The sequence below is a fragment of the Mycteria americana genome, chromosome 9 (genome assembly GCF_035582795.1).
Source record: "Mycteria americana isolate JAX WOST 10 ecotype Jacksonville Zoo and Gardens chromosome 9, USCA_MyAme_1.0, whole genome shotgun sequence".
Classification (NCBI taxonomy): Eukaryota; Metazoa; Chordata; class Aves; order Ciconiiformes; family Ciconiidae; genus Mycteria; species Mycteria americana.
The window spans coordinates 9,364,258-9,389,052 of NC_134373.1; the positions used below are offsets into that span (position 1 = coordinate 9,364,258).

Sequence of the window (24,795 nt, forward strand, 5' to 3'; positions counted from 1 at the left end):
AGACTTATTTTTGCAAGCTTCAGAGGGTTAGTTAGAGAAATTATCTTTTCTTATGTGACTGTTGGTTTTCTGTAGAATAAGGTAATGTTGTGGCTTAATCCAAAGGCTGCTTAGAGTGCCTTCACGGACTCTCCAACCCTAGAAATGCTCGGGGGCAGAACCTCACAGCTCGGGCGAGCTCCGAGACCGCTTCAGAGCCGGCCCTCACCTGGCTGGCCCCTCAACTAGTCTGGGCTTTGGTGAATAAACCGCAGCGCCCACGTCCGGGTGCTGTATCCCGGCCGGCTGCTTGCGCTGGCGCGGGGCACGTCTCGGCCGTGAAGTGCAGGTAGTGCTTCGCTGAGCTCGCAGATCCCTGTCTGAGAGGCGTTACACGCGCGCTTCTCCAGCACTGGCACTGTGGGCATCTAAATACCGGTTTCAGTCCTTCAAATAATGCTGGACGTGACAGAGGTCTGTTTGTGCCAGACTGAACGCCGGTTTTAAAAGCTGTAAGAAACGTCAGTGGGAGGACAGAGTAAGAGTTCAGTGCTTTGGACAAACCCGTATTGTTTGGGTGGGATGTTTGTTTGTGCTTCAGTCTTAGTTTTTACTTTTAAAAGTAAATGTTTTACTTACCCTTAAGTTATAACCAACTTTCACTTTATTTCAGGGGAAACAAAGCAGAAACTCAGTTGCAAGGATACTGACTTCCAGTGGAGATTTCTTTCCTTACAAAATACAGCTTAATTTCATATTGAAGAATGGTATTTTTAAGGAAACCTGTGGCTCTCTTTTAGACTTGAACAGTGATTTTTCCACACCAGTCTTGTCAGCAGCGCCCAGAGAGCAGATTCTGGCTTATTGCAAATTAATTGTAAATATGAAAATGTCCCATTTTTCAAATAAGCAGTCCTGTCTAGTGTCTGAATGTACAGGCACGTGTGTTCCTCTCTGAGATTAGTCTCTGGTTTATTGTCCTTTCAGGGACTACTTGCATTCTAGCTTTAATTTTGGAGTTGAAGCTTCAAAATCAATTTTGAGCAGGTTTTTTCTAAATTTTATTTTGAAGCCTTACGTGCAGGGAGAAAGTCATCTGTAGGCTATGCTTCAGGGTAGTTAAACTACCAGTTCAGTGTGTTAAAACTGGGTGACCGAATCCTTTAATTTGTGCTCTAGATTCACTTTTTCTGGGTTTTTTTGTTGTTGGGGTTTTTGTTGTTGTGTTTTTGTTGGTTTTTTTTCAATAGGTCACCACTGCTGTTTCAGAATTTATATTGGCGTCTTTTAGATTCAGGAATTTTTTTCCACTGATAAAATGATCGTGTAAAAATCTGTGATTTTTCTGGGGAGCGGGAAGAATGATTTGCTTTTGCTACATCCTCAGATGGCCCTCAGCGTGGGCTCAGCTTTAGGAAAAGTAGCAGAACGGCGGGACTGTGAAGTCAAACTTGTGTTGATTTTGGAGCTTTTATTACCTTGTGCAGCCCCTCGTGGCTTACGTAAAGTCTTTGCTCCTGCATTACCATCAGTACGTGGTCATTTGCAAAGGTCAGGAGAATAGGAAGACTTTATAGTAGTCGGTCTCTTCCCAGTATGAAACGTTAATCCTCGTTCACTAGACAAACACTCACCTTAGCTTAAAAATCTATTTTTTGAATTTCGGCGTTAATCCAGCGCTGAGCCGCATTAGCGAAGCCGCGTGCTGCTGACGACGGGCGCGGAAGCTCGGCGCGTACGGCAGCGGCTGCAGCGTGCCTTTCGGCGCGGGGCGGAGAGGCGCGCGCGGCTTCTCTTGGCAAGCGGGGCCCTGTGCGCGTGCGTCCCCTGTGTCGGTGCCACCCAGCTGCCACACCGCGGTGGCTTCCGCGGGGCGAGGAGAGACTGCATAAGACAAATTACCGGGCGCTTTGCGCTCTCATCTTTCTCCTGGTGGTAACAACGCGTTGCCAGGACCCGCGGTTTTGAAATGACACCCGTCAGACTTTTCGTATAAGTAGGGAGCGTCACCCTCGGTCGCTGGTGCCTGCGGGTGCCAAGGGAGGATCGCCAAGGTATCATAAATGCAGGTTAACTGCGCTGCAGCGTTAGGAGGTTTTAGTGGCGTGGAGGACCGTGCCTCAGAGACGCTTCAGACAAGTCGGTCTGCTTTCTCTACTCTCTCTCCTGTTCTGCGCTGGCGAAGAGCTGCAGAGCTGTAGTCCGGTTTCAGCGCAGCTCTCCCACAGCCGGGAGCGTTTCTCAGGAGTCTGGTGGTACCGTGCGCCAGCGTCTTGCTTTACCTGGGACCCGCTCAGAGCTCCCCGTGCGGCAGGGACCTGGGCTCGGCGTGACGGCTGCTTGGCATTAGGGCAGGCCGGGGCTGCAAGAGCTGGAGTTCATGTCCTGATTTATCTCCACGCCTCCGTGCCGTGCAGGGGAGCGTTTAAAACTTCCTTCTTCAAGCCAGTTGGCCAGGAGGGCAGGGTTCTCAAAAGGAAATATTGCGTCCCATTTTAAGCGCAAAAAATGAGACCTGAGAGAAGAGAGTGGTGGCCTTTTTTTTTTCTCAACTAGCTCTACTATCTCTTTTTTTCCCCCCTTGTTGTATTTGAAAGTCTCCTGTCACCACACCGGCTCTGGTGCACAGTAAAGTTCAGATACGGCAAAGTTCTTGAGAAACAATGTGCATTCAAGCAACCTTTTTTTCCCCAATATTTTGAATGTCTTTTTTGAAGGCTAACTTGTGGCATTGTCCCTAAATATCATGTAAAGAGCATTGGAAAGATTAGGGGGCTTTGTTTGTTTATCCTTGTTTGTATTGCCTTTAGCAGCACCATTTTAAACTATTGGGCTTGACTATTCCTCAGCCACCTGGAGAAACAGTAAAGTTGGAAGTCATATTTTTTTAGACTGTACATTCTGTAGTGTTTTCAAAGAAATCGGGGGACGGGGTGCTCTCAGGAAGCAGGACACAGTAGGAAATTAAAATCCAGATTCAGTGACCTTTTTAGCTAAGAGCTTCTCATGGAATTAATCCAGGTCTGAGCTAAATTGATATTTTCTAAAGGATTTGTTTTCTTGGCATGCACAGCTGTTTGGCTTTCCTCTCCCGACGCAAGCGGAGCACGGAGCAGAGGCTCGCCCTGCTGTGCTGGAGTCATCGCAGCGATAGCAGAGCAGGACAAACAGCCCCGAAGCGACAGGGACGCGCGGGCAGGTACAGAGCACGGGGCTGGTATGGCCAGCTGCTCGGGTTCGGCTCCTACCTGAGGTTTGGTGGTTTTATAGTAACGCTGAAGCGTGTGAGCCGGCGGGCAGAACGCGCCGAGTCGCTCTGTGCTCGCGACGAGACCGTAGCCATTCATTTCCATCTCTGGGCCTCAGTTTCCCCTCTTCGTGCTGATAACGATAGCAGCTTGCTCTCTGTGAAGTGTTTGGAGAGGGCTTCTGTTGATAAGCATTAGAGCTAGGCAGTGATACACATGCTGTTCTTCTACATTTAAAAAAAAAAAAAAAATCCTCTAAACTGGTCTGTGTTGAGAGAAGTGATTCTCAGCTCGGTCTTGTACGGGGATTTGCTAGTAGCCATCATGAGACTAAGACCATTTAAATAAGTCTTCTCGTGTGGGCTGGATTTGGGTGTGCAGCTCAACTAGGAAAGACTATTTTGTTACAAATACTCCAGCAAGGCTGTTCCCACGTACCAGTCAAGCCTTTCAGATCAGTTAGACGCGTTGAAATTTCACTTGTGATAAGTAACTTCAGCATATTAATACTGAAGTTAAATTTAACTTTTTCATTAGGTTTTTCAGGTTGGTACCCTGAGAAATTGAAAAACAAACCACAAACTGTCACGTCTTACCAAAGCGCTCGGCCCGTGTGCGTTACGGAGAACCGGGGCACAGCAGCGTACTTGCTGTGCGCTGGGCACGCGCTGCCCGAAACGCTGGGGCAGCCGGCGTGTTTTGCTGCGCTTCCTCCATTCACGTGCAGTTGGCTTCACACCTGCGTCCTGCTGCTTGAAGGAGACTTCTTGGAAGCTTTTAGCACAGTCGGGCTTAGGAGATAGCTAAAAGAACTGCAATACGAAAGCTTTGGACTAGGAGTCGCTTTAACGCTCGGTTTTCCTTTGTAACTTTCAATGCCCTATCTCACTCGCTTTGTGCTTTTAGGGGTTTGGGTTGGTGTGTTTTCTTTTTCTTTTTTTTTTTTTTCTTTTTTTTTCCCTTTAGGCCCCTTGTGTTTATCTGAAATGTTTGCCGCAGCGGTGTGACTTCCTGCCGCTCTGAACTCCGAGTGTTTCCTCCCTTTAGCTTGACCTCGCTGTAGTTCTTCAGCAACGACAGTCTTGAGTTCTCTTTCTGGTGCTGCTCACGTTCTTACAGAACGGTTAGTTGGAAAGGACCTCTGGAGGTCGTGGTCATTTGGCCACCTCTGATGTGCAGCAGGACCGTTGCCAGCATTGGGCCGAGTCGGTCATAGCTTCATCCAGCTGAGTCCGAGCCCTCTAACACCTACTAGCCTGAAGGTGAAAATACGAGGTGTGCGGTCTGGGACTTCTGCTCTTTGATGTTGGGTGACACAAATATTCCTGAGGAACCTTTCGTTGCTGGTTTCACCACCTGGATAACAGGGGTTATATCCAGCACTGAGGGAGAAGTGTTTGTGTACAAAGACGGTTTCACCATAGCGAAGTGAGTAGTGCTCTGTATTTCTGGCACGGTACCGAGAGCTGTTAAGTTAATCCGGTGCAGTGCATGCAGGCTTTATCTCCTGTTTGACATCAGGTGGGACAGTTTTTGCTCTGGGTTTGATACCGCTATATAGCTGTACGGTAACGTTTGATCCAACTCATACAGCGAAGGGACTCCATCCCTTCTCCTTTTATTAAATTTTCATAGTTAAGGAATTCTGCACAGTAGAAGAGGGTAATTCATGGCTGTCGGGTTGAAGGTAAACTTTCTGTTCCTGTTTCTGAAGGTGAGGGAAAAATTGTGTTCATCAGTGCAGTTAATGGAAACGCCAGTACTCAATACGGCACGTAGAAGATCATGAACCACTCAGTGAGAAACTCATTGACAGAGTCTCTAAACACTTAAATTAGTTGCCTTGTCCCTTGTGCCCTACTTAGTTTGAATGGATACAGCTCATCCGTTGTCTCTTTCTTTTTTCTTAAAAAAAAAAAAAAAATTTTTTTTACACTATTTTTTTTTTTTTTCCCCTACAGTTAAAAACCCCACAATCATATGTTTGCTGCTCCCACTTCAGAGTTTCTCTGGCTCTTGATTTTTGCAACGGACATGTTATTTCAGGCCACTAGGTAGTGAGTTTGGGGGTAGAGTATTTTTACTTGCATTTTTGAAGTCTTGATTGTGCTTGATTTTTATGGCAGCCTAAGTGAGATTTTGTGCAGATACAAAGCTTCTGGTAGCAAGTTATTTTCACATAATAACTTTTTCTCAAGGTAAACGATAACCTCTTACATGGTGGTTTAATATATATGCTACTTAGATTAATATTCTCTTGAAATCTAAGGGATGTTCCAGAAGATGCTCATGGAAACTGTATATTCTTACTTTGAATTCAAAATGTATTTTGTATTTGTAGGTTTTTAAATTTTATTCTTGAATTCACTTTTTATGTCCGTTCTTGTTGTTTATGGCTGCCTTGTGAGCAATTTCATTTCCTCCCTTATAAAATTTGTTAATTTTTTGGCCCGGACTATGCTGCTGATAGAAGGGGGTGCGGTTACAGAGTCCAGGTGTGTTTTGTTGCCAGCAAATGCAGCCTGACTCTTCCATACAATGGGTGAAGCCTCACTGGAAAGGGGGGCAGGAGCCCTAGGGGAGGGGTGTTTCAGCTGTGGTGGCTGCACTCTCGCTGCTTCTTCTCCAGCTTGAACTCTTCCAGTTCATTCCTGACCAGTTTGGGGTAATTATTCTCCTCATAATTGTCCTGCTAATTCGTTTGTCTCCTGCCTTTTGTATCGCATTACCTTTACTGTTGTACAGAGAGCAGTCATATTTCCTCGCAGATTTCCTACTTCTGAACTAAACAAGCAGAGATCTTTTTTTTTTTTTTCCTTTTTGTCTGGACTTGTATCTCTTATTGTTTTGGTCTGTCAAGAAGTTCAGTTTTACAACAGTGAGACCTTGGATTTTACATTATTTATCTTAAGAAAGGAGCGGCTTTAACCTCTCCCGGATTGCTGAGACGTGGCTTATGATTATTGTGTTAGAAAGCCTCAGGAGTCTCCAAATTACATTTTGTCATATCATTATAGACAATGAAAATGGCTTCTTAGCAAAACGTTCAGCTGAATCCAGAGGGATTCTTAGCCCCAGCTGCACTTGGAAAGTTATTTTTTGTAAGGAAGGAATGCGTGTTATTTTTATTCTATTATTTTAATACACATTTGCATTTCCCAGAAACATAAAGAAGCCCAGTGTCCTGGTTTCAGCTGGGATAGAGTTAATTTTCTTCCTAGTAGCTGGTACAGTGCTGTGGTTTGGATTTAGGATGAGAATACTGTTGATAACACACGGATGGTGTAGTTGTTGCTAAGCAGTGCTTACACCAGTCAAGGACTTTTCAGCTTCCCAGGCTCTGCCGGGTGCACAAGAAGCTGGATGGGGCACAGCCCAACTGCCCAAAGGGCTATTCCATACCATATGGCGTCATGCGCCGTATAGAAACTGGGAGAGTTGGCCAGGGGCAGCGATCGCTGCTCGGGGACGGGCTGGGCATCGGTCGGTGGGTGGTGAGCAGTTGCATCACTTGGGGTTTTTTTGGGGGTTTTGTTCCTCTCTCTCCCCCTCTTATTATTTTTCTTTTCATTACAATTTATTATTATTAATAATATTTTTATTTTATTTCAGTTATTAAACTGTTCTTATCTCAACCCACGACTTTTCTTACTTTTGCCCTTCCGATTCTCTCCCCCATCCCCCCGGGAGGGTGAGCGAGCGGCTGGGTGGGGCTTGGTTGCCGGCTGGGGCTGAACCAGGACAGGCCTTTTGGCACCCAGCGTGGGGGTTGAGATGACGACAGATCTGACCAGAGCGTGATAAAACAAATTAGTTACAAACATGAATTATATTAGTTTAATAGTTGCTGGTCACAATGTTGTTTTATTTGTTCGCATGGTTGTGTTACGTAAATCCTTACTTGCAGTGTGTATGCCCTGTGTGCTGTTTATCGCTTCTGGGAGAGGGGTCAGGATTATCATTTTGCTGTAGTGTGTAACATCGGCTTATGACACGGTAATATTACTGGTAAAAAGACTAATTTGGTGTTGGTGGTCGGTGTTGCCGTCATCTCCACGCCTCGGGTGCCATCTCTCGGGAATTATTAATAGAGACATCCTTGACCTTTGCTCCTCGGAGAGCCAGTCTGTGGGGACGACAGAAAGGGACGCTTTCCCCTGTGCTTTCACCTTCCCTTTCTCTTTCAGGCTGGTTACAACAGCTCTCGAGAATTTTGAATATCCTTGGGACGTTCAAGCCAGCATGCTCCTATTGCTATGTCTCCTGAATGTGTTTCAGGTCTCGTTTAGGGTAAAACAACTATTTAAAAAAATTGCCCAGAGATCTGCCCTGAGGCTGGATAGTTATGAGTGGCAGGGTGTGGGGGATAGCATGGGCACCTCCGGTGTTTTGGAACTTCACCCCTGAACAGGTGCAGAATCCTGAAAAATTTGTAGAATATTTGGAAAAAGTATGCTGTCATCCTGGCAATTCCAGAGACAGAAATCACTGCAAGGTGCTGGAGCCTGGCCCATGCCTATCGAGCCCTGTTCAACACTATTGAGAACCCTCAAGGGGAAGAGAAGGTCTCTGGATCTGGTGACAAAACGACAGGGACTGCGGCTACTCCAGCCCCAGCGACAGGCTCTGCGGTTACCCCAACCCCAGCGACAGGCTCTGCGGCTGAACCAGGGAACCAACCCGTGCCGGTACCAGTCACCCTTACACATAAGAAGAAATCTTGGAAGCAAAAGTCAGCTCGCTTAGAAAGGGAGGATGAAAAAGCAGGGCCATCAGGCCATCACGAGGAGAGGAGGAGGAGGAGGAAGAACTTGTAAACGAGACAGAAACCACCCGATCCCTACTCCTGAGTGAGCTGCGAGATACCCGAAAAGATTTCAGCCGTCGTCCAGGCGAGCACGTTGTCAGCTGGCTGCTCCGATGCTGGGATAACGGGGCCAGTGGCCTGGAATTAGAGGGTAAGGAAGCCAAAGAGCGGGGATCCCTTTCTAGGGAAGGGGGCATTGACAAAGCGATTGGAAAAGGGGCACCAGCCCTCAGCCTCTGGAGGCGGCTCCTGTCAGCTATGAAGGAAGGATCTCTTCAAGGAAGGTGATGTATATCGCCCGGGCAAATGGTCCACCATGGAGAGAGTATCCAGTACCCGAGGGAATTAGCCGTGCTGGAGGTGATTTATGGTGACCTGGACGACGAGCAGTTATCCAAAGACCCAGACGAAGGCTGGTGCACGCGACAGCAGTTGGTACGGAGCGCACCAGCGTCGTATGCCAACTCATTGGCAATACTGCCCTGGAAAGATGAAGAGGCACCAACGGTGGATGAAGCGGCAGCCGACTCTGGGAATACGAAGAAAGTGTCTCTTCCTCCCTCGTCTTGGCTGTGGAGGAACTGTCCCGGGAGGTCCAGCAACTCAAAGAGGATAGGTCCTACTCTCCGCCTGTATGGACCAGTGTCTCGGCTATTAGGAGTCAGCGTTCCTCTGCTCAAGAGAGAGGATGTAGAGGGTACACACCATGGGGCACCCATGCAGGTAACCTATGGTTTTACCTGCATGACCACGGAGAGGACATGAGGAAGTGGGATGGAAAACCTACCTCGACCCTAGAGACACGGGTATGTGAGTTGCAAGGAAAAAACAATCACCAAAGGGGGTTCTTCCAGGAAAATTGCTGCTCCAGTTTCCAGTGGGCAGTTCCCCAGGTGGAGCAGAAGGGCTGATCTTACTCCTGATTTTAATGAAGGAGCTCCTGACTCGTACGTACAAGAAGTCGGTAACGAATACTATGACCAGGACTAGAGGGGCCCTGCCTCCAGCCAGGTGGAGGAAAGGGACAACCGCGTTTACTGGACTGTGGGGATTCGATGGCCTGGCACATCAGACCCACAGGGGTACAAGGCTCTAGTGGACACCGGTGCACAGTGCACCCTGATGCCATCAAGCGATACAGGGGCAGGACCCATCTGTATTTCGGGAGTGACAGGGGGATCCCAACAGCTGACTGTCTTGGAGGCCGAAGTGAGCCTAACCGGGAATGAGTGGCAAAAGCACCCCATGGTGACTGGCCCAGAGGCTCCGTGCATCCTTGGCACAGACTACATCCAGGAGGGGGTATTTCAAGGACCCAAAAGGGTACCGGTGAGCTTTTGGTAGAGCTGCCTTGGAGATGGAGGACATTAAACAGCTGTCCGCCTTGCCCAGTCTCTCGGAGGACCCTTCTGTTGTGGGGTTGCTGAGGGTCGAAGAACAACAGGTGCCGATCGCTACCACAACGGTGCACCAGAGGCAATATCGCACCAGCCGAGACTCACTGATTCCCATCCATGAGCTGGTTTGTCAACTGGGGAGTGATCAGCAAGACTCGTTCACCTTTTAACAGTCCTATATGGCCAGTGCGAAAGTCTAATGGAGAGTGGAGACTGACAGTAGACTATCGTGGCCTGAATGAAGTCACGCCGCCCCTGAGTGCTGCTGTGCCGGCCATGCTGGAACTTCAATATGAACTGGAGCCAAAGGCAGCCAAGCGGTATGCCACAACTGGTATCGCTAATGTGCTCTTCTCAATCCCTTTGGCAGCAGAGTACAGGCCACAGTTTGCTTTCACTTGGAGGGGCATCCAGTACACCTGGAATCGACTGTCCAGGGTGGAAACACAGCCCCACCATTGGCCATGGGCTGATCCAGACGGCACTGGAACAGTGTGAAGCTCCAGAACATCTGCCATATATTGATGACATCACCGTATGGGGCAATACAGCAGAAGAAGGTTTTGAGAAAGGGAAGAAAATAGTCCAAATCTTTCTGAAGGCTGGTTTTGCCATACAACAGAGTTAGGTCAAGGGACCTGCACAGGAGATCCAGTTTTTAGGAATAGAATGGCAGGATGGACGTCGTCAGATCCCAATGGATGTGATCAACAAAATAACAGCCATGTCCCCACCAACTAGCAAAAAGGAAACACAAGCTTTCCTAGGCGTTGTGGGTTTTTGGAGAATGCGTATTCCAAATTACAGCCTGATCGTAAGCCCTCTCTATCGAGTGACCTGGAAGAAGAACGATTTCCCATGGGGCCCTGAGCAACGACAAGCCTTTGCACAAATGAAACAGGAGATAGTTCATGCAGAAGCCCTTGGGGCAGTCCGGGCAGGGCAAGATGTAGAGAATGTGCTCTAGACCGCAGCCGGGGAGAACCAGAACTGGCTTCAGCACGCAACAATCCAACACCACACACCATCCCTCCTGCCCTGAAGGGCTGTGATGGCAGATGGAGCCCAAAGTCATGGACTAAATGAACTCAACTCATTTGAGAGGGATGGCCCATAGACCACGGGAACGGTATCTGTGTGTATATATCAAAAGACGGGGAAAGTGGTGGTGATTCACTGGAATGTAGCGGAAGGGGTAGGGCCTGGGCATGACGTAGATGATCGGTTACCTCGGAAATGGTTTGTATTAAGGACAGAATGTCCTTTGCTCATCCTAGATCCTGAGAAAGGGAGAGTATTCCCCTGCAGGACCTGAGATGCCTGGGTGCAACCAGCCTGGTCTGCTGGCGGGGCCCCAGCAGTAGGGCAGTGCTCAGCTGCTCTCTCAGCAAGGAAAACTCCTGAATCATCCTGATGAAACTTAGAGATCATCGAACTAAATTCCCCTTTTGTGCCTGCATTTAAATACAGTCTCAGCCCAGTATCTGTAACGGATGTACGTTCTTCTAGGAGGTTTTAATATTTCGGCGTGGCCGTGGTGGTTTCTACTGAAAGCCTAACGCGAGTGCCCTTGGGTGTTTGCTGCCCGTCGCTGGCGGTGGTGATGGAGGTGGTGCAGGCTCCGTGGCAGCTGCGAGTCTGCCGCAGAAGGGATGAGACGCCCGTCCCTGCGGGCTGCTCCTACCCGCTTGTCCCCGTGTCCTGGACCTGCGGGGCTGGGCCGGGGGCCGGAGGGAAGGCGAGCCCCGCTGCGGGGCAGGGAACAGGCTGTAGGGGTGGCTGGGCTCAGCCAGCGATGGCTGGCTCTGCGTCCCGAGCAAAGCCCCTGCTCAAGTGCTGCAGGATTCTTGGTTGCTGGTTTGCCTTCCCCCCCCCCCCCCCCCCCCCCCGAAGCTTTAAACAACAACAAAAAATCTTCATGGGAGGAACAGAACCGCCTCAGGCCTGTCCTCTGTAATGCTTGTGAGGAGGGTCTGGGAAGCGATGTCAGGTTTGGCACGGTTAAAGGTGAGCCGGGTGCTTCGGGGTGAGGGCCCAGGGCCCGGTCTCTGGAGCCCGTAAGGGGTAGCAGCAGCCTGGGGACACCGGGCCTGCCGAGAAGGGATGGAGACCTGCGGGTCCTGCCGAGCCCGTCCCGCGCTTGCTGTGCGAGGCTCCGAAGCCTGGTGAGCCTCGTAGTGCAAACCGAAAAGGAGCCGCAGGCATTTGTGGGTCCTGGAGTAAGGAGCGTGGCTCTGGTTCCATCCTGGCTCTGTCTCCTTTTGCTTCAGTCTCTCTTTGCGTCAGTACATATTTGAGGTGTAAAAAATAACAAGCTATTCCCCTGCTTTGGTTTATAAGAGGCGCAGCTGTTGGCTCATCTGTGGCCCTGTGAAAACAGGCCAGTGCTTTGGCAGAAATCTGTGGGAGACTCGCTTGTGGGCGGTGATTTTCTTCTCTGTTTGTTTCTCCTCCGTGTCGTGGAAGGTCAACGCAGCATCAGTTTTCTCCTTTATCTCTGTTACTTGGCTGGTAGCAGCGACAGAACTTTGTAGACTCAACTTGAAAAGCAACACAGCATTTAGAAAGTTTACTGGAAGATGCTGTGAAATGGTGCCTAGAAGCAGCCATATCAGGTTATGAAAGAAGCTGAGGTGGGATGCTTGAAACCATGTATCATGTCGGGTTTGGCTCTTGTTAAAACTTCTAGAGTTGTTGTAGCCAGGATGTGTTAAAAATGGGCATGGGACGAAGTTGGTATCCTAACAGTATGGTTTCTTAGTCATTAATAGAGCTGAGGAAAGCACTGCTTGCCTGAGACTTTGCCTATGTTATTCGATCTAAAAAGATCCTATTTTTGTCTGCCTTGAAACCTTGCTTTTCCTGTAGTGGTTCATTATGTGATAGAATTGCTTAAAATTGTTTATTTGAAGAAAGCCTCTATATTAGATGTATGCAAGGAAAATCTGTGATACAAACCAAAACCGGTACCATTTCTTCTCTTCTGCTAACGTAGATTTCTCTTAGTATGAGGAGTCTCCTCCTAAGAAACCAAACAGACAAAGAACCCCCCCCAAACAACAACAAAACCAAAGACCAAAACCAAACACCACCCCCACCACCCCCCCAAACTTTACTTTTCCAGAATGAGTTTGTCTTAGGAGGTGTTTATGGTTTGTGAATTGTGCAAAGTGATGCCGTCTTTGTAATTCAATACTTGGTATCGTTGGGCAATCAGAGAGAGAAATGTGGTTTGTCCATACGGCAGGGCTCATTTTTTTACCACAGTAGGGATGCACATTTTATGGTTCTTTTACTGTCCTTACGATTTCAGCCTTGGAAAGACAGACATACAAGTACTGGTAGCAAAGCAAGCTGGAACGAATTCTTCCAGTGTTTTGCACTGCACTGCAAAATGTGGCCAGGGAAGGGGGTAAAATTAACAGGTTCATAAGCACTGGACCGACTGGCCATGCCGGGCTTTTCTGGGTTTTCCGTTTGTTTTCTTTTTGAGGAAAGAAGCTAAATAAAACGGCCTTCATCTCTCTCTGTAGGTGAAGTCTGTGATAAATCTGCTGTTCGCTGCCTACACGGGGGACGTGTCTGCACTCCGGAGGTAAAAATGGGTGCGGGGTTGGGAATAGGAGAGCGGCTTGTTTGGTACCTGCTGCTGCTGTTTACTTATGAATATGCACTGTGTGCGTGTTGGGGACATCCGAGCTGCACTGGAGATTGCACATGCTCACCCAAAACCCAACCAAACAAAAAACCCCAAACCTAACCATCAAAAGGTACCCTCACGCTATCCTGAAATCCCCTTGTTTCCTTTTCTTTGGATTGTACTGAAAGACGTTTCCTTAACCACTCGTTTTATAGTGACGGCAGAAAATCCTAGCTGTGCTCCAGCCTGCTTCATAATTCAATTCTGAAACTGCCACAAAAAATCTGGAAAAAGGCTGGAAAATGCACGCTGTTGTTGGAGAGGTTGGAAATCTAGCTTTGCTTTCTAAATCTGGAGTAGAATCTGGCATCGTTTAAAGTAATAATAATAAGAGACTAAATTAACGTATTAATGTGGCTAGACTATACCTGAATCTAGTTAGTGGCTGGAAAAATGCATATAGTTTACCTCTGCTGTCCCGGAGCACTGTAGCATGATGAAAGCTCTCTCCCAATACCATAACGCTGGTCAGGATTTTCAGACTTGGGAGTCCTTCCCGGGTTTCCTCAGCTGGCGTAAATTTACTTTGCCTTATATGACTTAGCTTGTCCCTGTTAGATTTTTACATCGGATATATTGACTGTTACGAACCCTGCAAATACATTTTTATTTTATTTTTCCTTATAACAACTAGAGGTCAGAAAGAACATTAAGCCCCTACCTTATTTTTAGAGCCAAAGCAGTAAGGGCCCCTTTTCTTATAACTGAAGGTACGATGTGCTCTCGATCCCATTTATATCCTCTTGCAGCAGATGTTTCATCATTTTGGCATAGGGGTATTGTTCCATGCTAGTTTTGTAACTTGTTTTAATTATGTAAGACTTCTCTGTAAGACTTCTCTTTTGGGGTTTTTTTAGATTTGCTCTGTCAGGAATGGATATGGAACAAAGAGACTACGACTCACGAACAGCCCTGCACGTAGCAGCTGCAGAGGGTAATGTCTCCTCATATGTGATCTGCTCTCTGTTAATGGAGTGTGGTCGGTTTTCTTTACAGTGTCGTCCCTCTCTATATCACAGAATCGTATAGGTTGGAAAAGACCTTTAAGATCATCGAGTCCAACCGTAAACCTAACACTACCAAGTCCACCACTACACCCTGTCCCTAAGCACCTCATCCAAATGTCTTTTAAATACCTCCAGGGATGGCGACTCAACCACTTCCCTGGGCAGCCTGTGCCAATGCTTGATAACCCTTTAGTGAAGTAAAATTTCCTAATATCCAGTCTAAACCTCCCCTTTGGCACAACTTGAGGCCAGTTCCTCTTGTCCTATCATATGTGCATACCTGCTTTGTAAAATTTTGTATGTATATACTTATGTACGTAGCTGTATATAAACACGGACACTCACAATCCTGTGTTTCTTATAGGGCATGTGGACGTTGTTAAATTTCTACTGGAAGCATGCAAAGTGAATCCTTTCCCCAAAGACAGGTGAGTGGTTTTATTGCCAGTGTGGAGGAGAGATGCTCTAATAGCATCTCTCTAGCCCCGGGAGGAGAGGTATCAAGGAAGAATGGAATGCATTGAGCCAGTACACTGAAGCAGAAGGAACAGGATCCTACTGGTTCTCTGTAGGCTCTGCAGAGCAAACAGGGATACAAAAAATGGTGAACCGTTAAAACCATTATTTAAAAGGTTATGCTCAGCTTACGAAGTATTTTCACAGTTACCAAACTTAGCGTGGTCTGCGTGCTTCGTTATTATTACAGAATGTAACGAACTAGGTTTTTGGTGCTCTTGGCTCTGTACTTACGTGCTGATCTTGGAAATACTGTGCTCCTTCCTGCAGGTGGAATAACACTCCTATGGATGAAGCTTTACATTTTGGACACCATGATGTTTTTAAAATTCTTCAAGAATATCAGGTCCAATACACACCATCAGAGGATTCCAACAATGGAAAGGAGAACCGAACGGTTCACAAAAATCTAGATGGCTTACTATAATCATCTGCAGCTAGATCCTAAGAATCAAATCACTTACCTATTTAATTGTGGTATACATAAGTAATGAAGAGCGTGTGTGTTTCTATCTGATAGTGGTATATATTTTACAGAAGTCTCTGTTACTTCAGTGTTATGTTACAGGAGTTTCTATACGCACAGGACAAATCCAATCTCTCTCAAAAGAAACAAAACCAACTGAGAATCTCCCTCCATAATGTGAGCAATATTACCTCATGCTGCATATAATTGATGTATAAAAATATTTAGCTGTTGTTGGCTTTACTGTGCACTACTTAATTTATTTTTGTGTTCTGTGTGAACTCTAGTCTGTGGTCAGGAATTCTTCTGCTGATTTTTTGTTTCTGTAGCCCGCTGTTTCCAGTATGGCCAAGATGAGCCGGAGTACTGTCAGGTATGAGCGTCAGTGAGGTTTTTCAAAAGCTGAGGATGCTGGTGTAGATTTAGGCTGGGTGTGTTAGGTAAGGATCTGCACTTATCTTTGGGAAAAAATAAAAAAAATTTCCACACAACCTTGTTTACATAATATAAATATCAACAGAGTATATAGGTGACAGTTGTCAATGGTCTAGGCTTGTTCTTAGAGGTAGTCTTGTCAGGGAATCTGTTTTAAGGTTTGTTTGACCAAATGGCATGGGGGAATGTGACTTGTAACACCAAACAGCGTTTAGTGGGTGTTTTGGTTTTGTTCTGGGAGCGTTTCTTTTGGTTCCCTTTGTCTCGCCTCCCACCTCTCTCTCCGTGTTCAGCTGCTAAAGTACTTCCCCGTCACTGGGGAAAGCGGGTGCTTCCACTCTATGCAGTCGTGTTCTTGCAGGTATATTTGCACTACAGCAAGCCTTGGCAAGCTGCAAAACCCCCCTTTTGGGCTGACGTGTGGTGTTCTTGGCAGTTGCACCAGGAACCAGCGAGCGGACTGGAAGTGTGTGAACGGCCAAGTACTAAACCAAATATTACATGTAAATCCGACTTAGTTTAGGCTTGTAATAAGGAACACGGATGGAGTGAAACAGCTTTAAGGAGCATAGAGCCAATCAAAGCATGAGCAGAGCAGGAGATAAGCCAAATTTTGGGGTATGTTCTCTTCTTGCACTACCATCAACCAGAGAGCAGGATATTGCATCAGCGGGGTTCCGCTGGTGTAGAACAGGAGTTCAGCAACAGGAGCACAAGTAGGTGATGCCTTTTGTGGTGAACGGTGGCATTTATTGTCTTGCCACTGAAGCCAGCTTGGCACGTGCCCCGTCGTGGGAAATGTAGATGCAGAGATTTGTTGTTTGCAGAAGTACAATGTTACGACAGTTCCCCATCCCGTGTGCAATGGCTTCTGCCAACACTGTGGCACAAAACCTCAGAAGTGAGCAGTCGCTTAGAGTTAAGAGTTCGATATTCACAAAACACCACAGTTGTTGGGCATAGGCAAGAATTGTAGCACAAGAATTTTAGGCAAGAATTGTTTAGCACACGGAAAAGGAGATTGTGCTTGAGAATTGCATATATGGCTATTTTTGTCCTAGCACGTAGTGTACAAGTCATTAGTAGATCTCAAAGTTCAAATTTTCTGTTGAGGCACGAAAATCCTGTGAAATAATGCCCAAATTCTTTCTAGAATGGCCCAAGCACTTTATAAGGATGATCTGAACCACGTTACCCTCCTTTTGCAAATGGGTACACAAAGGCATAGAGAGAAGTAACTTCTCCAGAGTGACCCAGCAGGTCAGTATAGTTGAGAGTAAATCCTCTCGAGTTCCTGTACAGCCTCTCGTCGCTATGCCATACTGCCTCCCTGCAGGGAGGACACCTCACATGGAAAAGTGCTTGATACTCATCACAAGCAGTGACTGTCTTCATGATCATGAAATCTTGGAAGAGTCTGAAAGTCTGAAGCCCTGAAATCACATTTCAAAGCTGGCTGGTATGGTTATCAAACACTTTTTCCTCAAAAATCTTGCTGTTCTTAAGCTGCCTTTTTTTTTCCTTTTTTTTTTTTTTTTTTCCCCCCTGAAGATCAGCTGTTTTTCTGAAGGCTTTTAACCCGTTCTTTTCACGTCCCGTGTCCCAGCCACCTTAGTTCTAATCAAGAACTAATCCAAATGGCCTCTGGCTGAGCCACAGTGGTCGCTGAGTAGCACAAGGCCTCTTCTCTGCTGCACCCTGAACTAAATTCCAACTTGTTTTCTCTGGCACCAGATCTGTCAACTTTAGTGTAGAGGAATGTTTTCAGATGGACTCTAGTTCAGTATTCTGTATCGCAGTGCTAATCTGACTTCTTCCATATTTTTTTTCCCCTATTAAAACATATCCTTTGGCTTCTCACAAAAGTACCTGATTTAGCTTTATTTAATTGAAATTTGCATTGTTCATACTGGCATTTTTAAAAGATAGGTATATTGTATAATACACATATATATGAAAAAACCAAAAGGAAGCATTTTAACTGAATTAACATTAAAGATCATGGCTGTCCCTAAACTTAACGCTTTCCTGAATCATACTGAGTGCTTTTAGCCGGTCTTAGCTTCAGTGCATTTTTGCTGGTTAGTTTTAGTATGTTCTCATTGTGAGAAGATGTATTATTTTGTAATGTCCAATTCAGCAATGCAGCTATTTAGACATGGCGTTATTTATAAATATAAATATATGCAGTACATTGGTTTGGCTGTTTATCATTCATGACACTGACACGTAGATTTTACCGTAAATAGCTTTTGGTTATCTTATCAAATGCTGGCTTCCTTATGCTCCAAAGAGGATTCCCCCACTCCTTTGTTTTTATGTCATATGTTTCTTCTGTATCACAACCTAAAATCATTAAGCTAACTTAATGCTTTGTACTCAGAAATATTGTGATAGTCTTAGCATTAATTAGCCTACCTTTGTGAACAAAATGTATTGTACCAGATTTTTTTGCTTCGGAGCTGGACTATCAGTGACTATACTTATTGGCAGTGTACTTCTGGTCATTGTAACTGACTGGGCTGATCTTGACTTTTAGATTCTGTATTGTGGGGAATAGACAGTGATGAATGTATTTCTAGCAGTTTCCCATGAATGAATCTAAACTTGAGCTGTACTGGTTCTGAGAATGAAAGTTATTTATTTTAAGAAATAAAATCCAGATAGTGTTGCTTTTTACAGCATAATAAATGGAAATACCAAGATGATGATGATAGTGGTCTTTTTCATGGGGTATCTGTGTGACTGCTGTTGAAATAAGCCTTCAGCCATGGGGAAGGCTGTCCGGGAAAACCTGCTCTGGTCATTTCCGTTGTGCAAAGCTTACAGGAAATGAGAAAGAGTTTATCTGAGCTAGCTGCCTTTTTTTTTAACCCTACACTCCTAGAGCTGCGTCCCTTCACTGGTTGCTTTTTGTTAATGCTGGGATTCTTAAGTGGATTGGCCATGTGCCCTCAACAGCTCTAGCTTTCTCTTGCCTACTCTTCGCTCCTGCTATCGTTCATCTCACCAACAGTTTCTTTCCTTTTTATTATTCTTCTGGCTGTGTAGGTAATGTAACAGCCTGACGAGTGTGAGACGAGGGATTGTGTCACTTAATAGCTCCAGAGAAAAAAGATGCACTAGTGGGCCATCTTCATAGCTCACAAAATTTAGCTATAGATCAGTTATCCTACTCATCAACTCAAATTAGAAATTCAAGTTGAGTTTATTGAAGTTTGGGGAAGAAAAAAATCAGTGATGTGATATAGGCGATAAGAACAAAAATAGTCTAACAGCCACCTTCTAAGAACACTGTAATGCAGACTGACCTGCAACAATGCAGTGAAATAAAAGCATCTATCTTGCCTTAGGCTTCAGAGCTGTAACTGTTCAGTTGCACAAACAAGTTTAAAATGAGATATACAGTAAACTATTTTACTGTACATACTAAACTGTACTTACTAAACATCTTTATAATAGAAGAAGCCAGAAAACAAGAGAAGGGACGAAAGTGTCAACTGACAGTTCCATTTATTTAAAATGGCAAAAGAATATTCCGTCAGGGAAAAAAACCATTCCTTTTAGAACTATTGGCCGTGTAAAGACAAAGCCATGAATCAAGGCCATTGCTTTAAATCTCAGAAGAAAATTTCAAGTATAAATGTAATGAAAACAAACTGCTGCACATAGACCATGACTACAAGGTGTACCTCAAGAAACAAATATCTGAGTTTTGTATTACAGTAAAGATACACATTCAGCTAGTTGCAATAAGGTAAAAGCATTAAGTCACCAGTTGTGATACTCTGTAGCACTGTTAACCTCAGTAACCCAGGGCACCAAAGATAAGTCAGTGTAGCAATGCTTTCCATTTAAGTACATATGTTATGTGCTCTAGGTCCTTTAAATTTCTTTCTCTCGAGCTTTTGCAGGGGGCACATCAGTCTTCCTGGGCACAACACACTAAACTGAACCAGTCGTTTATTTTCTAAGCGGCGGCTGATCGATCTAGCATTTCTGAATGGTAGAGAAGTAGCTCTGCAAGCCCTGTGAGTCCCACTGGCCGCTGCTGCCCTCCCAGGCGCTGGGAATAGATAGCAGTGGGTTGAGAAGCTGCAGAAGCAACTGTGTCAGAGTCAGAGACAGGTGGAGGTTGGAGGGACCTCCAGAAGTCATCTTGTCCAACCCCCCTGCTCAAGCAGGGCCACGGAGAGCTGGCTGCCCCGCTCCTGGACCCGAACATGTGGGATCCAGCATCAGTGTTCTGCAGTCCCTCTGCTCAGCTGCATGCTAATTACCAGTCTGGACTAATGCACGCCCTTAGTCCAAGAAACCAGCTGCTTAAGACAACCTTCCCTCTTAACTGTGAGTTGTTAATTATCTTCAAACATGCTGAGAAACAAACCTGGTCCTCCTCTGGTGGAAGGACAACTTCATCCTTTCAGTACTAAAGATTGCATATTCTGCAGCCATTACTCAGTAGAAATTTAACTTCTTCACTTTCCTGTGCCTTATCCCTAATTGCAAAAACACTTCATTATCAAAGCCTGTAGGGTCTTCTAGCTATTCAAATCAACAGTTAAATAAAGGCCCTGGTTCATAGTGCATGAGACAATTAAGTTCCGTTCCACCTCTTACAACCTAAATGGGGCATGTATTATTGTAAAAGATAGGAGTGACCAGATCCTCACCTTGGTAGCTTAAGCACAGTGAGTAAGAACATACTCCAACCCCTTTTGCACTCTGGAAGAGTAGGTTCTTGTTTTATCCGATACTGCTGCTGACAGCATGACTGCAGTCTGTAGAGGCTTTAGTCTTGATTGTACATGTTGAGTTGCAAGCGCAGCATGTGCCAGTGCAGCTTTAAGGTGGTGTCCTAAGAAGTGCTCTTTATGAGAAAGATTGTGCTAAACGTCCTACACAAGAAGACCTTGCCTTAAGAAACCAGCAAAAATGAAATACAGGTAACATTTTTGGCTTATGTTCTCTCAGTATGCCATGCCCTTAGAAAAGATAAAACCAGGACAAACTCCAGCAGCACATGGATTCCATGTGGGATACACCTGCAGAGTGTTTCTCTTCTCCTTTCTGCGATGCAGATGAGAATTCAAAGCTGTGAAAGTTCTTCAGAAGTAGTTACGCAGAAGGTGCAAGCTTTCTGAACAGAACCTCTGCAAAAGAACTAGCTTTCCTTTGAAGCCTATGTACAGCCAACTGTTTTAAACATTAAATTGAACTAATTCTCTTAAACAAAAAATGCATGTTTCTCCCACCACTGTTCCTGAGGACCTCTCATTTCTATTCTCTTCTTCCACTCTAGCACGGTATCTCTCGCTAACTGGAAATTCTTTAACAAAGAACTTCAAAACAAAAAAAGTGCATGTAAGGAGGCTACTCAGACTGCTGTTTATATTTCCGTTACTTAAAAATTGCTACTGGACCTTTGGGTTGAGAAACCAAAGAATCGAAGTGAAGCGCGTCACCAAGTCATTGACTGTAGAGCAGGATGCATAAGCTAATCAGCTGTGTTAATGAGGCAGTAAAAAGCTCAACCTTTAAGCTGAATACGATGTTGAACACATCTGCAACAAGAAAAGTAAATGTCAATTAAGCCAAGTAAAGCCTTAATACTCTAGTCTTTGCTAACCACAGAGCACAACCAGGTCTTCCCCAAATAGCACCAGATTCGCCTCTTGGGATCAAACTACCATGGGGGAGGAAGCCATGCTTTAATTTGGAATTTTTTTCTGAAGTACACCCCGAAAGGACGACGCTGCTCTGCTAACAGGCTGTACCTTGCCAGCACTGGCAGGGCAACGCTTCCAAGCTCCATACCTGTTCTAGCTTCCCTCCCCACCTCAGACCCCGCAGGAAGGACTACAGCGTTACTCCTTCCTCCCCTCCCGCCTTCCCTTCCCCTGCAAGATACACACTGGAAGCTTCGCTCTCCTGTTCTTCACTCCTATCCCCACAAACAAGTGGAAAGAACAACTGACAGCAATCCCAGTCAAACTCTGGATTCCCAGCTTTTCCTACGCATTTGAACAGACACGTTCTGAAGTGTTAGCTTGTGTTAAGTGTCTGATGTATCTTTGAAGGGAAAAAAAGGAAAAAAGCAAGTTCCGGCTCAACCCTCCCGCAAAAGGCTGGTTTGTGATACGTACCACAGTATCAATCTCTGCTGGGTCCACCATCTCGGACACCGCATCAAAGTCTTCAGGAGACATGGGGAGCAGATTTTCTGGAGACTGGAGCCTGGAAGGGTGGCTAATAGAAGGAGAAGAGCAGGGACAAACCTTCACTAAAGACGTGAGGCACAGCTGGGCTACCATGTCTGGCCCCGAGTCCAGCAGGGCCACTAATGAGGGCTCTTGTTGAGAAGACCTAGCCTGTAAGAAATACACCATGCTTTGCAAAGCTAGCATGGCTTTAAATGAAAGCTGGGACTACTCAGTGATCTACATTCTAATCAAACAAGTCCAACAAGTCTTTAAGAACTTGCTTTTCAAGAAATTATTTGCCAGTACAACTACCTGCAAGATTCTAGGGTTTTACCTAAAAATGGTTTTTCAAATACAGCACTGCATGAATGTGGTGTGATCAGATCCTCAAAGAGAAAGCGAGAAAAGATTTGACAGGGGCACCTACACCTTAAATGTTGTGAAGGGACATGAATTACAGCTAAAAAGTTATGACCAGTTCCTAGAAATCCAGCATTTCTGTGGAAACTTACACTTCAGATACAGAGATTAACTCAGTCTTGATGTAGCCATTTCCCTTGGGACCATCCAAATCCATAGGCTCTGGTGCTTCAAGGAGGAAAAAAAAAAAAAAAAGAACAGCTTGGGTTTTTTTTAGCACATTTACTTCACATTGCCATCTTTATTGTACCAAAAATAAAGCCTGTGACCCAGATAATGTGCAAGTCTCTCTCTCATGCATTTTACAGCACTATGGTTAAGTTATTCCATTTTTCAGTCAGATTTTCCTTTTTGCTTTTCCCCTATAGAAAATAAGGAATAAAACCTCCCCTAAAGTTTGACGTAGCTGTATCAACACATCCTGCCAGGCCCACCCAGCCAGGATCAGTCCTGTGTAATAGTCAAATACAAGTCATGGTTCCAGCTGTTAGTGGGAAGCTACATCTCTGAAATATCTCACATGAAAGCAGAACTAAGAGGGCCAGCGACAATTATGTTTTCAGGTTTTGATCTGACTAGATCTCATGTTGTGCCTCTTTAAAAACAGACCTTTTCTTAACCTACTAAAGCTTAAGTGCCTGTTCTCACCTTTCAGCTGAGCAGCACTCACGCATGGGTTAGGCTGCCAAGACTCAGTCCAACTGCTACCCTTTCTTTCCATGCCACAGAAATGATACGGTGCCCAAGTACCTCAAGAACAAACATCACACTTATGCTCTATGAGCCATTTATAAGCACTCACCCTCCTTAGGCCTGGAGTAGTATTTGCCAAAGGCATTGTCTTTGGGTATATCTGGGTACAGAAATCTCAGTGGATTTTCAGGAATGTTTTCAGCTGCCATCACTTTGTAGTTGCGAATGATATCAGGGAAAGTAACAGCAGAAAGCTCCTTCTTGGTGTATGGCTCTACCGAATGGAACTGGGGCTCTGCAGATGAGAGAAGCAGCGACTCTTAAAGGTGGTTTCAAAGCTTTTTCTAAAACTACCCAGAAAAGCCGCAGCCACTTCCACAAATTCAGAGGTCACTTGAGCAAAAGGCTTACCTGGATGACACCTACTGTGCTGCAGATAAATATTTAATGACTGTCAAAGGGAGCACAATTGTTTTGTGGGGTACGAAGGCTTATAGGGGGAAAGTGTATAGTGATGGCTCTTGGTGTATTTTGTATTCAGAATGACTGGGGTGACCTGTCTGTGGAAATTAACTGCAATATTTCACTAACTAATTAAAGTTGTGCCACCTTTTCAACCATCTTCCAAATCATGTCATTCAAACTCTATTGCCTATTAGGAAGTTTGAGCCTAATGCACCACTTGGGGCTTTCATGAATCATAAAGAGAGACAGATAAAGCCTCCCTGAACGCTGTGAATCCTATCACCCTTCTTTGCTCAATTTTTGGATGCCTCAGGTATGAAGGCAGCAAAGGGAAAGAAATCATTCAAGTACATTCAGCAGTTTCTCTTCCAGCTGTTGTAGGTCTTGGGCTCCACTAAGTGAAGTGTCAACAGCTGCAGCATCCTGGCAGGTGGGGTTGATTTTAGTAGCATGAGAAGGGAAGAACCCTGATTGGATTGGATACAAGGGAGATTATATCTTTTTGCAGCTTTTAAGTCTCTAGGCTTCCTTGAAGGAGGGTGAGAGAGTAGGCCAGCTAACTGAAGAACCAAGCTCTTCATCTGTCCTTCTGGAAACAGGCAGAAGGAGTACTGCTAGGAAAATGAGGTAAGTGAATATGTGGTTTACCTGAGGAGGGTGTGGGAAGGAACAGGTATGTTGGACCATGAAAGCTTAAAGAAAGGTGTTTGAAAAAGGAGTGCTGCATGCAAGGTGAAGTCGTGGGAGAAAAATCTCTGATGAGGAAGGTGATATAGGTTTGGAGGTAGATGCAGATGTGTATGTGTTAAAGGTGTCTTGCTAAGAGAGACCCTAAGGAGGCAGGGGAGACAGCCTAGGCAGTTTGTCCTCAACAAACTTCCAGGCCAGAAGCAGTACCTGGGAAGTGTTATTAATCCCAGCTGAAACCCTGAACAATCCACTGTGTGGCTTATGAACTACACCAAGGCAGGTATGTGTCTGCTATGGCTTGTGGCCTGTTGCTTGTAAGGGTGAGGACTGCTAGGGTGGTGTGTTGTATTGGTTCTCAGTGGGAAAGAGAAGAGTGTAAAGACTTTGTGTTCTGATGTAAGCTTATATTTTGAAGACAAAGATATTCTCTGTTTCTGACTTACCATTTTGAGATCCTTCTACCCAAGTAAATGTGATTGCTCCCTCTCTGCTGCTTTCACTGAATCTTAGTAAAAATGTTCCTGGACTCTGGTCCTTCAATAAAGCACGTTCTTTCTCTTTACTGATGAAACCCATGATGCAGCTGTAATGTTGAAAAGAAAAAGCTGAGTTTACTCCTCAACATAAAATCTAAGCTGTGCTGGGCTAGCTAGGAAAACTAAAAAGCTAAAGTACTTGGAAAAGCCTCACAGAAGGCTTTGTCCTGTGAACAGCTAGGAAGTTAGCAGTAGGACTGACAGGCTGGAGCTGCCCTGTGGAAGCCGTGAAT

General features: G+C 45.5%; 2 protein-coding genes across 4 annotated transcripts in view; one reads left to right on the plus strand and one right to left on the minus strand.

Moving 5' to 3' along the window:
* GLS (glutaminase) overlaps positions 1-18,263 on the plus strand; it is a 72,634-nt gene extending 54,371 nt beyond the window's left edge. Inside the window, exons 15-18 of the mRNA XM_075511347.1 lie at positions 12,965-13,026; positions 13,989-14,065; positions 14,503-14,566; positions 14,925-18,263. Coding sequence (XP_075367462.1) covers positions 12,965-13,026; positions 13,989-14,065; positions 14,503-14,566; positions 14,925-15,081 — 360 coding nt within the window. The 3' untranslated portion in view covers positions 15,082-18,263. The remainder of the gene's footprint in view (positions 1-12,964; positions 13,027-13,988; positions 14,066-14,502; positions 14,567-14,924) is intronic.
* Positions 14,573-24,795, minus strand: part of STAT1 (signal transducer and activator of transcription 1) — a 33,222-nt gene continuing 22,999 nt past the window's right edge. For 2 of the 3 annotated variants that reach the window (XM_075511345.1, XM_075511343.1), the window contains exons 20-24: positions 24,470-24,609; positions 22,981-23,166; positions 22,271-22,346; positions 21,702-21,804; positions 14,573-14,713 (exon numbers count right to left, since the gene is read on the minus strand). In XM_075511345.1, the coding sequence (XP_075367460.1) occupies positions 14,639-14,713; positions 21,702-21,804; positions 22,271-22,346; positions 22,981-23,166; positions 24,470-24,609 (580 nt within the window). In that variant the 3' untranslated portion in view covers positions 14,573-14,638. Of the gene's footprint in view, positions 14,714-17,098; positions 21,120-21,701; positions 21,805-22,270; positions 22,347-22,980; positions 23,167-24,469; positions 24,610-24,795 lie in introns of those variants that run through there. The other variant, XM_075511344.1, reaches the window with a different exon arrangement.